Raw genomic sequence first — 14,274 nt, forward strand, 5'->3', positions numbered from 1 at the left:
TATGTAACATAAAAATTGCCATTTTAACCATATTTAAACATACAGTTCCATAGCATTAAGTACATTCATCATTTTGTGCAACCATTATCACAGTTAATTTCTAGAATTTTTCATCCTCCTAAATGGAAACTCTGTACCCACTAAACAATGCTTCTTCATTTCATTTTCCCCCTGCCCCACCACTGGAAAACTTTATTCTTCTTTTGGTCTCAATGGATTTGCCTATTCTATCTGCACCTTGCTGTTTTCATTGAATTGTATATTCTAGAGATCAGCTCATAGGAGTATACAGAGATCCTCATTCATCTTTACAGCTATATAGTATTCCACCGAATGGGTTAAGCTATGTATATGCAACCAGTGCCTCATTGATAGGAAATTTGTATCCTTAGTCTTTTGCTATTACTAACAGTACTGCAGTGAACAAATGTGTTTATCATTTCATTTTGTGCCTGTATATCTTTTAAACAGATTTTTAAAAGTGGAATTGCTCAGTCAAAGGATAAATGGGTATTCGATTTTAGAACATTTGGATTTGATGTGGTGGGAATGAACCATGAAGCTATTTAAATATTAAATGAGAAGCCATTTAAATAGTAAATGAAAACCCATTTCAAAGGGTTGCATGTTTTCAAGAATATGATTGAAACACTAACCCAGGGGATGGTTATGTTATTTAGATTTTTTAGTTAAAACAATTTCATGTTTTTGAAACACACTGCATGACAAATACTTTTCTTGCTGTCTTTAATTTCTTTGTATTTGAACAAATTGATGTCCCACATGAAATTCTGTGACTCCCACTTTTCTTATGGGTTATGAGAATGCTGTAGGAAGGGATACTACCTTAAGACTTTGTCAGACTACATTGGGAAAATAACACAGGGAGTTCTGCCAACTCTTAGAGAAGTTTGGCTGCCAAATTGCACATCTGGGCAATTCGGGCCAGGAAAAAAAATTGTATACATATCTTTAAAGTAAGGTTCTCTGGCCGGAATAATCCAGACATTGCTCTCTTGTACTGTTTCCTAAACTGTGCTTGGAGGGCAGTCCTAGTTTTCAGGGGTGTTGATTTTTAATTACGAAAAGCCGTGGAATGAGAGACCACTAGGATAGACCTCGCAGAGACCTCATAAAACGTGGGGCACAAAGGAAGACCCCAACGGCGGGTGAGTGCAGAGGCGGCTCTAAGGGTTCAGAGGGCAAGTCGCCAGCCTGGATGCACCAATTGCTAGGGTTTAATGATTAATCGGGAGTCCAAGCCATGAAGCAAGGATATGTCCCCAAGACCCATTTACCCTCCCTGAGCCCCACCACCCCTTCCACTCCCTCCCTTACACACATTTCAGTTGTCGCAGCTCAGCTCTGGCTGCAGAGCTCGGCCGTGCCCTGCCAGGGGTCACCCTGGAGCACGGCCCTGCACCGACTCCCTGGGACCGCGGCGCCGGCACTCTGCCGAGGCCCCCCGCGGCCGCGTGTGCTCCCTCTTGTTGGAGGGCGCATTTTAATCTGGAAACGCCCAGCCCCGCTCCGGGTCCCTCAGACTGACGCCGCTCCCGGCGGGGAGGTGGGAGCAGGAGGGCGACGGGGAAGGCCTGGCCTTCGCGAGTTGAGGTTGCAGCCAACTCCCGCGCGAGTCCCTGTTCCTGCTTGGCTGCGAATTCACGCACCCTGGGTCTGGGTCCGGGTCTCACGTGAAATTATGTGACTCCACTTTTTCGGGAGGAACAGCTCTCATTCTCAAACTTGTGGCGTGTCCTGAGTGGGTTGGTTCAACTGCGGACCTAGCGCACCAGGCACTTTTGGAGACCCCGGTCCCTGGTCGGCGGCCCGGCGAGGGCGGAGGGGGAGGGGAAGGGGCTGCTGCCTCCTTCCCCCAAATCCGGTCCCTAACCGCCCCCTCCCCCGTCGTCTACTCGCTTTGTACAGGCAGTCAAAACAGAACTAGCGGCCAATTGAGGGGGACGGGAAGCAAAGCCGACTACAGCCTCGCCCCCTCCAGCCGGCCCCCCGTCCGCCCTCCCCTTTCCCACTTCTCTCCCTGTCCTAACCTCGCCCCCATCCCCCGCTCATTTCCTCTCGCACCCGGACCCGCCGATCCCTCTTTCCCAGGCCCTGTTTCAGCCCTGGCATTCCTCTCTGGCTTGCCCCCATTTCCCCCAATCTCAGTCCGCTCCCCTCCCGTCACCTTACCCCTAGCCCCCTTCTTTCCTCTTCCCCTCCCCCAAGTCCTGGCGCCCCTTGTTCCTCCCCCACCCAATCACCCCCTTACTCTGTCCCCGCCCACTCTGCGCCGGCCCCTCGGTCGGGGCTGCGCCCCACGTGTGGACGGCTGCGCTCCAGCCCCCACTGACAGCCACCGCCCGCCGGCCCGCCCCGCGCCCCGCCTGGCCTCAAAACCCCCGCGCCGCGCCCTCGCCCGCCGCATCCTCGCCCGAGCCCAGCCTCCCGCCCTCCCTCTCACCGGCGGCTCGGCCCGGCCCCGCGCACCTCAGCCCGGCTCCGCAGCCGCCGCTGGCGCGTCGCTGCCCCGCGGGACTCCGGGCGAGCCGGGAGTGCATCCGCCTCTCTTGGGGGGCTACTTTTGTTTGCCTGCCGACTTCTTTCTGGAGACTTTTGCAGCTTTCCAAGGTCTGGGCCGGGAGCGCACGGGAATTCGCTGAGCCGCTGCGTGCAGGCCCTTTTTTTCTTTTGAGGTCCGCTTTCTTTGTAACTTTACGCCGCGGCTGCTCGGGTTACTTTTGTAATTTCCCGCCCCCGCCCGCTGGCGGTCCTGGAGTCGTTCGGGGCCGTGGCCCGGGGGATGCAACGTGGACCGCGCGGGGCTGCCGGCCGCATCGCCGCAGCGCCTCGCCGCCCGCTGCGCTAGAGTCCGCGCCCCTAGTCCAGCCGGGGGACGGGCGCTCGGTCCGGGGCTCCCGGTGCAGCTGGGAGCCCGAGCCCGAGAGAGTCTTGGGAGCCGACTAGGGGCTCGCTAGACCCTGACTTTTTCCGGGCCGCGGGGATTTCGTCTTTGAGCGCTCCCTCTCCGCGGACCACGGTCCGCGCGCTCCCGGCGCCCGCGATGGGGAGACGGCGGCGGCAGTGCCTCCAGTCCTACTTCGTCTGGCTCGGCTGCGTGGCGATCTGGGCGCAGGGCACGGCCGGCCAGCCCCAGCCGCCCAAGTCGCCCCGGCCCCAGCAGCCGCCGCAGCAGGTCCGGCCCGCGGCGGCGGGCTCTGAAGGCGGGTTCGCGGTGCCCGAGTACCGAGAGGAGGGCGCCCCGGCGGCCAGCCGCGTCCGCAGGCGAGGACAGCAGGACGTGCTTCGAGGGTAGGTGGACGGTGCGCACCTGGGCACCGCGGCCGGGCAGCTTTCCCTCCTGCCCGCTCCCCGAGTCCAGTTCTGGCGGCCGTTGCCGCGGCCCCCTCCACGAGGAGACCCCGAAGGCTTTCGGGAGCGCCTCCCTCCTTTTCTCCGCAGCTCCGGGGGCGAAAAGCCCTCGGGCGAGGGGGGGTGGGGTGGGCGGCCGGTGGGCCGCGGGCCCCTGGGTGCGGATCGCAGAGCGGGGCAGAGCCCGCGGTGCGGGAGCAGGTTCCGAGTGTCCGGCGGGATGAGGGCTGGAGTCCGCCCCTGGCCGGGCCGGTGGCGGCCGCCTGCTCCCCGCCGTCGGGGGCGCCGCTCCGGAGCCTTTTGTTTGAGGACGCGGTTCGCTCTGGCCGGGAGCCCGAACGCTCCACCTTCCGACGCGTCTTCCCTGACACGTCGGGGCCCAAGTAGCAGTAGATCGGGAGGGACGAGGGCGAGGATTTTTGAAACGGAATGTTCCCTTTGTTCTCTGCTTCCGGAGGCTGGAATGGTAGCATATTTCGTGTTTCGACGTTTCTTTTTCGGATTTTAAAAAGGCAGCAGCGGAGGGGCAGATGAAAGGCACTGTTTTAGACGTTTCTGGCCCTCCCCCCTTCCAGCGAGACGCCCACCCGTTTCCCTGTCTGCGCCCCAACCATCTGAAGTGTAGCTTTGGTTGATTCGTTGTCCAGAAATCGACTGTCGTAGGGCTTAGGAAACGTGCCTGTGAAAACTGATAACGTGTTACTCCACCCCGTCCTACGCGTGAGTGACCTCGCTTGTCCGTCGCAGGCCCAACGTGTGCGGATCCAGGTTCCACTCCTACTGCTGCCCGGGATGGAAGACGCTCCCTGGAGGAAACCAGTGCATCGTCCGTGAGTGCCTGGCTGGGCTGCAGCTCGGGGCAGCCCTCTCGCCCCGTCGCTCTTGCCTTTAGTCTACGGACACGCCTTTGCTTTTAGAATCCAGTGACTGCGTATCTGTGATAATTAGGACGTAGCCCTGTTTGACTGATGGGGAAGGAGCAGCCGGTTTGCATCGGTTTAAATTTCACTTGTAGACTCTGTTGAAGGGCAATAATGATAAAGGGTTTCAAAGATACTTGGAAGTTTTATCTTTCTATGTCTATTAATACAAACTGATGGGGGAGTACAGCAATTCCCTAGATAACTCAAAACCACTTTTTCCTGAAAGAGTCCAGATAAGACCACAGCGTGGTTATGTAAATTAACTGGCTTTTGACTCTGCATGAGGTTTAAGACTTAGGAAGATCAAGCTTTCTTAGGCCTTTGTACAAAACCACTTTATTATATCTGGTTTCATCTCAACAGCCACACAACATAGATATGAAAGGAGCACTCTCACGAGTGTACACTTGACCCAGGTTAACAAAATTTTTGAAAAGGAGCTCTTCCAAATGACTTGACTTTTTTATTTGGGGGAGACATTTAGATGCAGGATTTGCAGACCAAACTGTCATAGTGTACTGTAGACTTTCCAACTTTGAGTCTTAGAACTTCACTGCTCCTGCCTATCCGACTTTAAAAGTCTTGGTTATTTCCGTCAGTTTCCAAAGTTTATGCCCAGCTCTCCAAGTTCTAATTGGAGAAATCATTAGTTATCAGTCTTGTAGTGGTGGGCTGTGGGATGTCTAATTTCACATGCCTGTGAGGTTTCGAGTTGAAGTGTGACTGGCCTTCTTCTGTGTGTTTATATAGCACAGCTACATGCATCTTGTCAGGAGGAGAGCCGGGTATTGTCGACAGCATATTAATTTGGGACTGATCTTGACTTTATATTGACCTTGATGTTCTCTGGGGAATAAGTAATTATGGAGTTGTGAGTAGAGAAAGAGGGCAAGCCACACTAATCAAGGGATACCAAGGATGTAGTGGCATCTCTGGCTATGTATTTATGGGTTTTGTGGGTTTGAGATAGACCCTTATTTTTTTTTTCAGTACAGTTTTTTAAAAAGAGATGAAATCTCATGTTGTGAAGACTGGTTTATTACTCTTTTTTATTTCTACTCTAAAAATCCCACAACTCCAGTAATGAGGCAAAAATAGGAAAGAACAACTGCGTTTTTTAAGATGATTCATAAACATTGTAAACAAACCCTCTGATTATAAGTCTTTGTTTTTAAATTAAAAAGAAGGGGGTGTTGCCTTTTCTTCTCTCCAACACAGAAGCCACATATATGAGGCATTTTCGGAGGGTGCGTTTACTGTTCCAGGCCAGTAGGGCATTACCATGTCTGCTTGAAACTTACGTGGTTCCTAGAATCCTAGAACAGCTAACGTCACTCACCCCACACCTGCCATACTGGTGGGGAGTGACTGAGGCGCTGCGGAAAGTCTGACTCACTAAATGTAATGAATGTGACTGCCATTATTGAGTTGGAGGGCAGCCGAGGAGAAGGGATTGGTTTATGGTACGTGTTGAAAATCTGTAAAGTCAGATTTTATTGGATCAGTGTGGAATGGGAATTCCAGAGAACAGAGCCTTCCAGAATATTTACTGTAGAAATACACCCATGTATATATATGTATGGCTCTCTGAGTGTCAGCTTTAAACACTTTTGGTTTTTGAATAACATTGTGTACTTGTTTAGAAGATCAGTTTTGGGAATCTCAGCATAATAGTCAATAGGGTAGCCTGCATTTCTCCTTCTTGAGATATTTAGATACTTAATGAAGCACCCTGGAAAGTACATGTATCATAAAGCTATAAAAAGCATAGACTTGAAATGATTTTTATATCTCCAAGAAACATGTACTATACTTGTGTGAAGAGATAGCTACAAAAAATTTGTTCATGCACTTACAAAATATTTTAAATACTGAGAGTTTAAAATAGTGGACAAAATAGAGGGAGAGAGAATGTAATGCCTTTATCGTCTTTTGTGTGGGTCTCACCTAAGTTTGAACTTTTAATATTAAAATCTGCATTGAATTCAGTACTCCAATTATTTTTTGACATGTAAAATGATAATATATGGAGTTAATAACCAACTTGAAATCACTATAAAGTCAAAGTCAACAATTTTGATTCCAGGATTTTCTGATAATAATGAATTATTTTTATACTTACTGAATTTCCACCATTTCATAAAAGAGAAGGTCTGAAGCAATTTACAAAAAGAGAATAAGTAAATTACAAGTAGAAAAGGAGGACTAAAGATTATTTTTCTTGTACATTTGTACATCATCATTCTTTCTCTATGGAAAGATATTAAAATGTCAACTTCTAGACTTTTAATGATGGCCGTAAACAGGCTTCATGAGGAAGAGAAGATATTCAAAGAAAAATATTTCTCAAACTACTGGAAACCTCATGCATTTTGATTTTAGTTTCTGTATTTTGTTGCTACTATTTGTAATTGTGATCTGCAAAGATCACTGAAGAACTTTCAAGCTTCCATATATTTGTTCCCAAAAGGGTAGAATTGATTTTCTCACTTTCCATTTGTTTTTTTTAATCTTATTAGAACATGAAACAATGGAAAAGTTTGCTTCCTAACTTGTTTATTGTGAAATTATGCTGTGAAGGGTTTTTTGATTGGTGGAATAATGGTGGGAAGGGGTTGGCCCAGAATCATAGCAACTGAGACCTGAAGAAAGATCAGAGAGCACTCCAATGTAATTCTTCAGTTTATTCTACCAGTGGGAAAACTAAACCCGGAGAAGCTGTGTTCTAGCCCCTCCCGCCAAGGGTGCGGTGAGTGGGTCAGTGGCAGAAGAACTCAACCCCAGACCTTTTGCACACCACATACTCTTTGCTGTGCTGTCCTTCTTCTCCCAGCATCACTGAAATCCTGACACCCAGGTCTCCTTTCCCTCCCTGCAGTATTTCTCTTTTTTTAAAAAAAGATTTTATTCATTTATCTTTAGAGGGAAAGGGAAGGAGAGAAGGAGAGAAATATCAATGTGTGGTTGCCTCTCATGGGTCCCCTGCTGGGAAGTGGCCTGCAACCCAGGCATGTGCCCTGACTGGGAATCGAACCTCGATCATGTGGTTCTCAGGCCTGCACTCAATCCACTGAGCTACACCAGCTAGGGCTCACTGCAGTATTTCTTGATCTCATGGTTTTTGTGCCATTGTGGGAGGGACAAGTGGTTAGCTGAGAAGCACTCTGGCTTCTGGTTGGCTCAGAGATGTAGAGCACACACCTGTGGCCATGACATGGGTCTGTCTGAGGATACCCAGTCTCCAGCCCATCAGACCTTCCTTGGGTTTAGGACCTGGGTAGGAGCGCTTAGTGTATCACCCAAACCTAGACTAAATGTCTACCAGCTGCGGAAGAATAATATTTTAGTGAACATTTTTCATGGGAAAGTTTTTGGTGATCAGAAGTTCTAGTATACTTTGAGTGGTCAACTCCATGGTAGGCACAATGTTCTTGCCTAAAATCAGTTTTCTATCTTCACACCATGATCTATGCCATTTTCATTTATAGAGAGTACTAATGGTAATGCTGGCCATATTTTCTGAATGTCAAAGGGCAATTTGGGGAAGAAAAACTATTACTGAGTGAGTTCGCTTCTGTAGAACATGTCCGCATCATCATTGGGGCCACAGATCTCTTTGAAAGTAGCTGGACCCCTCCCTGGTATGTAACATAGGCACATTGGCATAAATGTTTACAGCTAGTTCAAGATGCTCCCAGTCTCTCTTCTCTTCTTGTCTTCCCGCACCCAGTCATGCAGCATTGAAGCACATAGCTTTTGTTCACAAAAAGAATTCAGTTGTGGGTGTAGTGATAAATCTCTTAGCTCCTAAATGCGCTGGCTCTAAATATGGGAGAGGCTNAGAACATGTCCGCATCATCATTGGGGCCACAGATCTCTTTGAAAGTAGCTGGACCCCTCCCTGGTATGTAACATAGGCACATTGGCATAAATGTTTACAGCTAGTTCAAGATGCTCCCAGTCTCTCTTCTCTTCTTGTCTTCACGCACCCAGTCATGCAGCATTGAAGCACATAGCTTTTGTTCACAAAAAGAATTCAGTTGTAGGTGTGATAAATCTCTTAGCTCCTAAATGCGCTGGCTCTAAATATGGGAGAGGCTTCCAATTTGAATGTACTCAGCTAACGATTTGGGGGATCCATGGTATGTGCTGTGTCAGTGAGCCTAACATTCTTTGCTGTGATGACCCTCATACCTCGGAGGTCACAGCCGCAGGAGACTTTGACTCTCCCTCCATCAAAATGTCGAAGCAGCTTTTCAGAGCAGTGGGAATAGGCTAGGTTCTGGAGATAATATAGAAGAAAAGTTGGAGGAAGGAGAGAGGGAATTATTAAGGGGAACAAAGATTGATGGTGGTGCAGGTCAGGTGCCAGCCGGGCAGGAATGTGCACCGAACCCCTGGGGCCCAGCCAGGCTGTTAGGGCCCGGAGTCCCCGAGCCAGCCAGTCTCACATTCCCTGTCTCCTGCAAAGGTGCCCTGCAGAGGGGGCTGTGTTTCTGAGAGTATACATGGCCTCTGGGTTCCCTCAACTCTCCCAACTTCTAGGGCCAAAACTGTCCTCTTGGGGTAAATTCTGCACATAAACTCTGCCTGGAGTAGAAAAGACAACCTGTATTGATAAGAGAGTGCAACACGTAGGATTATGGAACTTGAAATAGCTTTATTGGTTTGTACTTTATCATAAGGATACTTGTGAGACTTGTTCTCAAGTCTGCCATGGGTGATTTCATTGCATATCTGAAATTAGATATTATGTATCACGTTTTATATCTTGGTTTTTCAGGTATGTTGTTTTTAACTATAGCTTTCTTGTGTTGTACAATGTGGTTTATCACCTAATTGTTCATTTACTTCCCTGTTGTGCTTTCTACAGCAATATGTAGAAATAGCTGTGGAGATGGCTTTTGCTCCCGTCCTAACATGTGTACTTGTTCCAGTGGCCAAATATCACCGACCTGTGGATCAAAATCAAGTATGTTTCCTCGTGACCTTATTTACTGAATTATCCTTAAGCTTTTGAGTAAATTCTAAATGTCATTTTCAATGAAGCTATAAATCCATGATTATTTTTTTTTCACTAACTGGAGTCTGTATTAATCTTTGGGGTAAAAGTCTTGGCTTAGTTGTTGCCACCAACAACTAAGGGGTAATGGGCTAATGATTTTCATTAAGAAAAATGATTTATTTCTGGTCCAGAAGCTCTGGTCTGTGCAGCAAAAAACAAAAAGATCCTGGATTCAGTGGAAAAGTTATTCTTTGTGAATAACAGCTGTAACTTACCAGGTTTTTACAGTGTGCCAGGTTCCGTTCTAAGTGTTTGACGATATCCTGTATTGGATACTCACACGAGCACTGTGAGGTACTGTCGTTAGTCCATTTTACGGAGAAGGAGGTTGAGGCATGTAGAAATGAAGTAAGTCGCCCAAGGTAACACAGATTTCAATTCAGGTATTCTGAAGCTTATACCTGTAGATTCAAACCAGAGGCTCTGTTTATGGCCTTGCTTAACTCCTGTGGCTCATACCCTGTTTTGTGGGTTAATTGAAGGGGAAGGATAAGAGGAGTGGGGAGAAAACAGGTATTTATTGTGTACTGACCAGGTGCTTCAGGTATATTAACTTGTTTTGCTTCACATGGACGAACTCCCAACAGGTCTGTAAGGTCGCTGTGACAGGGGACTAAATTTATTATCACTGTCCAATGGGAAAGTTCTGGGTCTTTAAGGTTCAAGATTAATCTTTTAGGCCAGTGTTTAAGATAACATTATCACAAAGAGGAAGCCAATGTCATTTATGTAACTGCTCGTTAAGTAAATAAATCTTTAAGTTTGCCTTAAAGTAGTGTAATGTTGTCACACTTTTAACATTTCTCTCTCCAAATTTTCCCTAAGGAAAGGTAATTGAAAATCACTGACTCGGGAATATAAAATTTAAGATTCATACAAGAAATGTCATTGTCTTCTGATGAAACTTCTGATTAAAACTCTAGTTTGACTTTCTTTAAAATAATCTGTTATTTTCACGGCCTTTTAAAACTTATTACTCAGAATTCATCGAGACTTTTTAGCAAATTTCTTCTAACCTTCCTTGTCTGATTGCCTGGAAGAAACTCTTGCCAGTATTTTCATTATCCTGTTGTCTTATTTTTCTCATAAATGCCTTCAGCAAAAAACTCAGTCCTGAAGAAATTTTACTTAATTCCTCTATCTGGGCAGCTGAACATTTTCTGGCTCACCCTGAGGTTATGGTATATAATTTACAAGGGGTATCCAAAAAAACCCCTGGAATTATCTTCTGGAGGGCTGGCCCCTTATAGTACAGACTTTTCCTGCTAAGCGAGCTTTCTAGGATTCCATCCATATCGGTATACCAGCTGGTGATGTTGTGAGAGGCTGTGTTCGGTTTCAGTGAAATTTTTTTGAAGACTCTTTCAACATGTTTGCCCATTTCACGATGGGTGATTATCGGCATACACAGTCAGCAGTTTTTGACCAAAAATGACGTGATCCCTTGTGACCCCCCATACTCCATTCTCCCTATTCACCTGATCTCACCCTGAGGGATGTTTTGTTGTTGTTGTTTCCCTGGGTGAAAACATTCCTCAAAGGGAAATCTTTTGCTGATGTGGAAGAGGTGAAACAAAACACGGCAGAAGCACTAAAAGGCATCACAATCGACAAATCCAAAAACTGTTTTGAGCAATAGAAAAAATGTCTCAATAGGTATAGTGCATCAGATGAAGAACACTTTGAAGGAGACTGGAGTTTAAATATCTAAGAATAAATACACAATTTTGTAAAGAAATTCCAGTATTTTGGGTCTCCCCTTCTAGTAGTAGGACTCCATGAATTATTCATTTAGCCTTGACTAATATAGCCTTTTCATCACAAACTTTTCTTTCCATTCCTCATCCTGCTCCACTTCCCTAAAGCATTAATCACTATTAATTACCATTAACTATTATTAATATTCCTGAAGTACTTTTCTTTCACTTGTATGCTATTGATGGCCTACAATCCTCCTATTCCGGGTTATTATTTTTTAGCCTCCTATCAGTGTTTGGGGTTCCCGAGAGTCCTGTCCTCTGAACTCACTTACATATATGTCTTCAATTACTGCCAACATGTTACGAACCCGTAACTGTCTCCAATGTAGGTCCTTCCACCGAGCCTCACATTCCCATGGTCCATTTCCTATTCAACATCTCCATCTGAATGTGTCGGAGACTTGGTCACACGAAACTCTTGATTCATTGCTGACCACAGTCTGCTTCTTCCACAGTTTCTCTTGCCTTGGCAAATGGCACTGCCACCCACCCGGTACTTAAGAAACTGCTTTTCTTTTTCTCACGTCAGCTCTTTTTAAGAAGACCTGCCAGTTCTTCTGGAAAGTGTATCTCAAATCCATTTTCTTTCCATGACCACTGCTGCTGAGTGGTTCAAGCCACCGCCACCTCTCACCTGGCCTCTGGCAGTAACCTCCTGATGGGTTCCCTAGCTTTCTTGTTGCTCTTGTTAAATTCATTCATGCAAAGCAGCTAGAGTGAGCTTTTAAAAATATAAATCATATCACTTCACTGTCTTATGTACATCCTTTCGGTGACTCCCAGTTGCATTTGGGGTAATGCAAACCCTTCCATGGCGGAGGAGGCCTTTCATTATGTAGCGGGCCTCTGCCTGCTTCGCTAAGATTTATAACCGTGTGAATCTTTCAGTTCTTCAGAGGAAACTTTTTATCATTCCTAGGTCTTTTGGTTTGGCAAGTCCTCTCGCTGAGAGCTTCTTCCTTGGTACCTCTCATGTGCGGCTCACTGTAGTCCTTCAGAACTCAGTTCGTGTCACATCAGAGAGTCTTGTCTGGCTCCAGTGTCTAGATTCCTCCTTGGCTCCAAGCTGTCCTTCTTTACAGCACAGTTCTACCCTCCGTCACAACACAGTTCCCTTCAGAGAACTTACCACAATCCACAGTGACAGGGTGGTATTCGTTTACTTGTTTCCCATCTGTCTCCCTGTGGAATGTCAGCTCCCTGAGAGTGGGTACCAAGCCATCATGGCAGCAGGGCACTGAGCTCATGGGGCTGGGACTCAGGCCCTGGGTTCAGAACACATACACTGTTTCTTCCATCTTAGAAACTGTGTTACTAGTTTCCTTACATTTATTCCCTTTAACACAAGAAGTGTAATATATCTTAAACACAAACTTCATAACATGTTGTAACCGATATGCTCGTGTGTACACTTACAACAAATAAATACAAATGTATTTGGGTCATACCAAATAAATACAAATGGTATGGGTCATACCATTAACTTCCGTGGAATGTATTTTCATTGAATTGGATATTTAGTATAGTTTTGTAACTCTCACAAGTACTGTAATTTTGACCATTGATATTTTGCTGTTTTTTGTTGCTCTTTGCAGTTCAGCAGTGCAGCGTCAGATGCATGAATGGTGGGACCTGTGCGGAAGACCACTGCCAGTGCCAGAAGGGGTATATTGGAACTTACTGCGGACAACGTAAGGAACATTGGGATGGACTTAATTTATGACAAATAACTAGATTTAGTGGGTGTTTCATACTAAGTCATACTTTAAGGTCTTGTGAAGCCTATAATCCTGTAAGAGTAAGTTTATGCAGTAAGCCATACCTTACATTTGAATTTGTAATTTTTACCTCTAAGATTTTTTCTAACTGAAAAAAGTTTTTTTGTGTTCAGTAATATTGATGTTGTTGAACATCACTAGTGCTTTATCAAATTTGACACATATCACCAGAAAAATTTACTTGTTTTTCTTTTATCTATCTCTATAAAACAGGTAGGTATACCTTTCTGAAAAAAAATATAAAGTTTGCTTTGCTTTGATCTCTCTCTCACTTTTTCTCTCTCTGTATATGTATATATATGTATACATGATTTTTTTAGGATATCCCCAGATTAACCCTTGGAGAGCCAATCTTATAAACTGTCCTTTGCTCAAGTATGTTTCATTGCTTAACGCTGGAGTACAAGACTGTGAAGTGATGTTTCAGAAGTCAGGTTTTGTTGTGAAAGAGGGAGCTTTATGCTAACAAAGCTCTTACCTTCAGTCACTGGAGAATATCCTGTACCAATCAAAAATAACATTTTGGCAAGGATGGAAAGACTGTAGCTCCTGGATTGTGACACATCACAGGGGAATATTTTAGGTTAGTGTTTGCCAAAGTGTGGGCTCTGCTGGGAACCCATGTTTTTAAGGATGCATGAGTGGGAGGATATGACATTAAAGAAAGTTGAACCATAAATTGTGAGAAAGTCCCTTTTTACTTAATTTGCATTTCACCAGATGCAGAGTCCAGTTTTGCTGCTAATCTGTAAGGCCCCCCTAAGAATTGCTCATCCACATTTTAAAAATATTTTTTAAAGATTTTATTTATTTATCTTTAGAGGGGAAGGGAAGGAGAGAGGGAGAGAAATATCATTGTATGGTTGCCTCTCGTGTGTCCCCTGCCGGGAACTGGCCTGCAACCTGACTGGGAATCAAACTGCGATCTTTTGGTTCGCAGGCCCACGCTCAGTCCACTGAGCTATGCCAGCAGCCAGGGCCTTATCCACATTTTTAACATAGAAAGACTGAGTCTTAGGTATGCAAGAATTCTAGCCTCTTTATAAATGAAACTTATTTTATTTTCCTGCAATTTAAGTTAAAAAAAATTGTAGTATATAATATGTATAACCTAAAATTTCCCATTTTAACAATGTATAGTTCCATGGCGTTCAGCACGTCACATCCTGCAGCCATCACTGCTGGCCGCCTGCAGAATGCCTTTCATGGTGCAGAACCGAAACTGTGCACCCACCAAACTCGGACTTCCATGCTCTCCCCCAGCTCCTAGCAGCCACCATTCTCCTTTCTGTCTCTGTGAACTTGACTACTCTAGGTACCTCATGTAACTGTAATCACGCCTTATTTGTTATGTTGTGCCTGGCTTATTTTACTTA

The 14,274-nt window shown here is 45.8% G+C and overlaps 1 protein-coding gene across 1 annotated transcript in view; it reads left to right on the forward strand.

Moving 5' to 3' along the window:
* The first annotated feature begins 2,496 nt into the window (after positions 1-2,496).
* Positions 2,497-14,274, forward strand: part of FBN2 (fibrillin 2) — a 269,378-nt gene continuing 257,600 nt past the window's right edge. The window contains exons 1-4 of the mRNA XM_037028439.1: positions 2,497-3,312; positions 4,120-4,202; positions 9,169-9,267; positions 12,716-12,811. Of these exons, the coding sequence (XP_036884334.1) occupies positions 3,065-3,312; positions 4,120-4,202; positions 9,169-9,267; positions 12,716-12,811 (526 nt within the window). The 5' untranslated portion in view covers positions 2,497-3,064. The remainder of the gene's footprint in view (positions 3,313-4,119; positions 4,203-9,168; positions 9,268-12,715; positions 12,812-14,274) is intronic.

Source organism: Sturnira hondurensis, unplaced genomic scaffold, assembly GCF_014824575.4.
Source record: "Sturnira hondurensis isolate 20B ecotype Veracruz unplaced genomic scaffold, ASM1482457v3 Scaffold0001509, whole genome shotgun sequence".
In the NCBI taxonomy this organism is placed as follows: Eukaryota; Metazoa; Chordata; class Mammalia; order Chiroptera; family Phyllostomidae; genus Sturnira; species Sturnira hondurensis.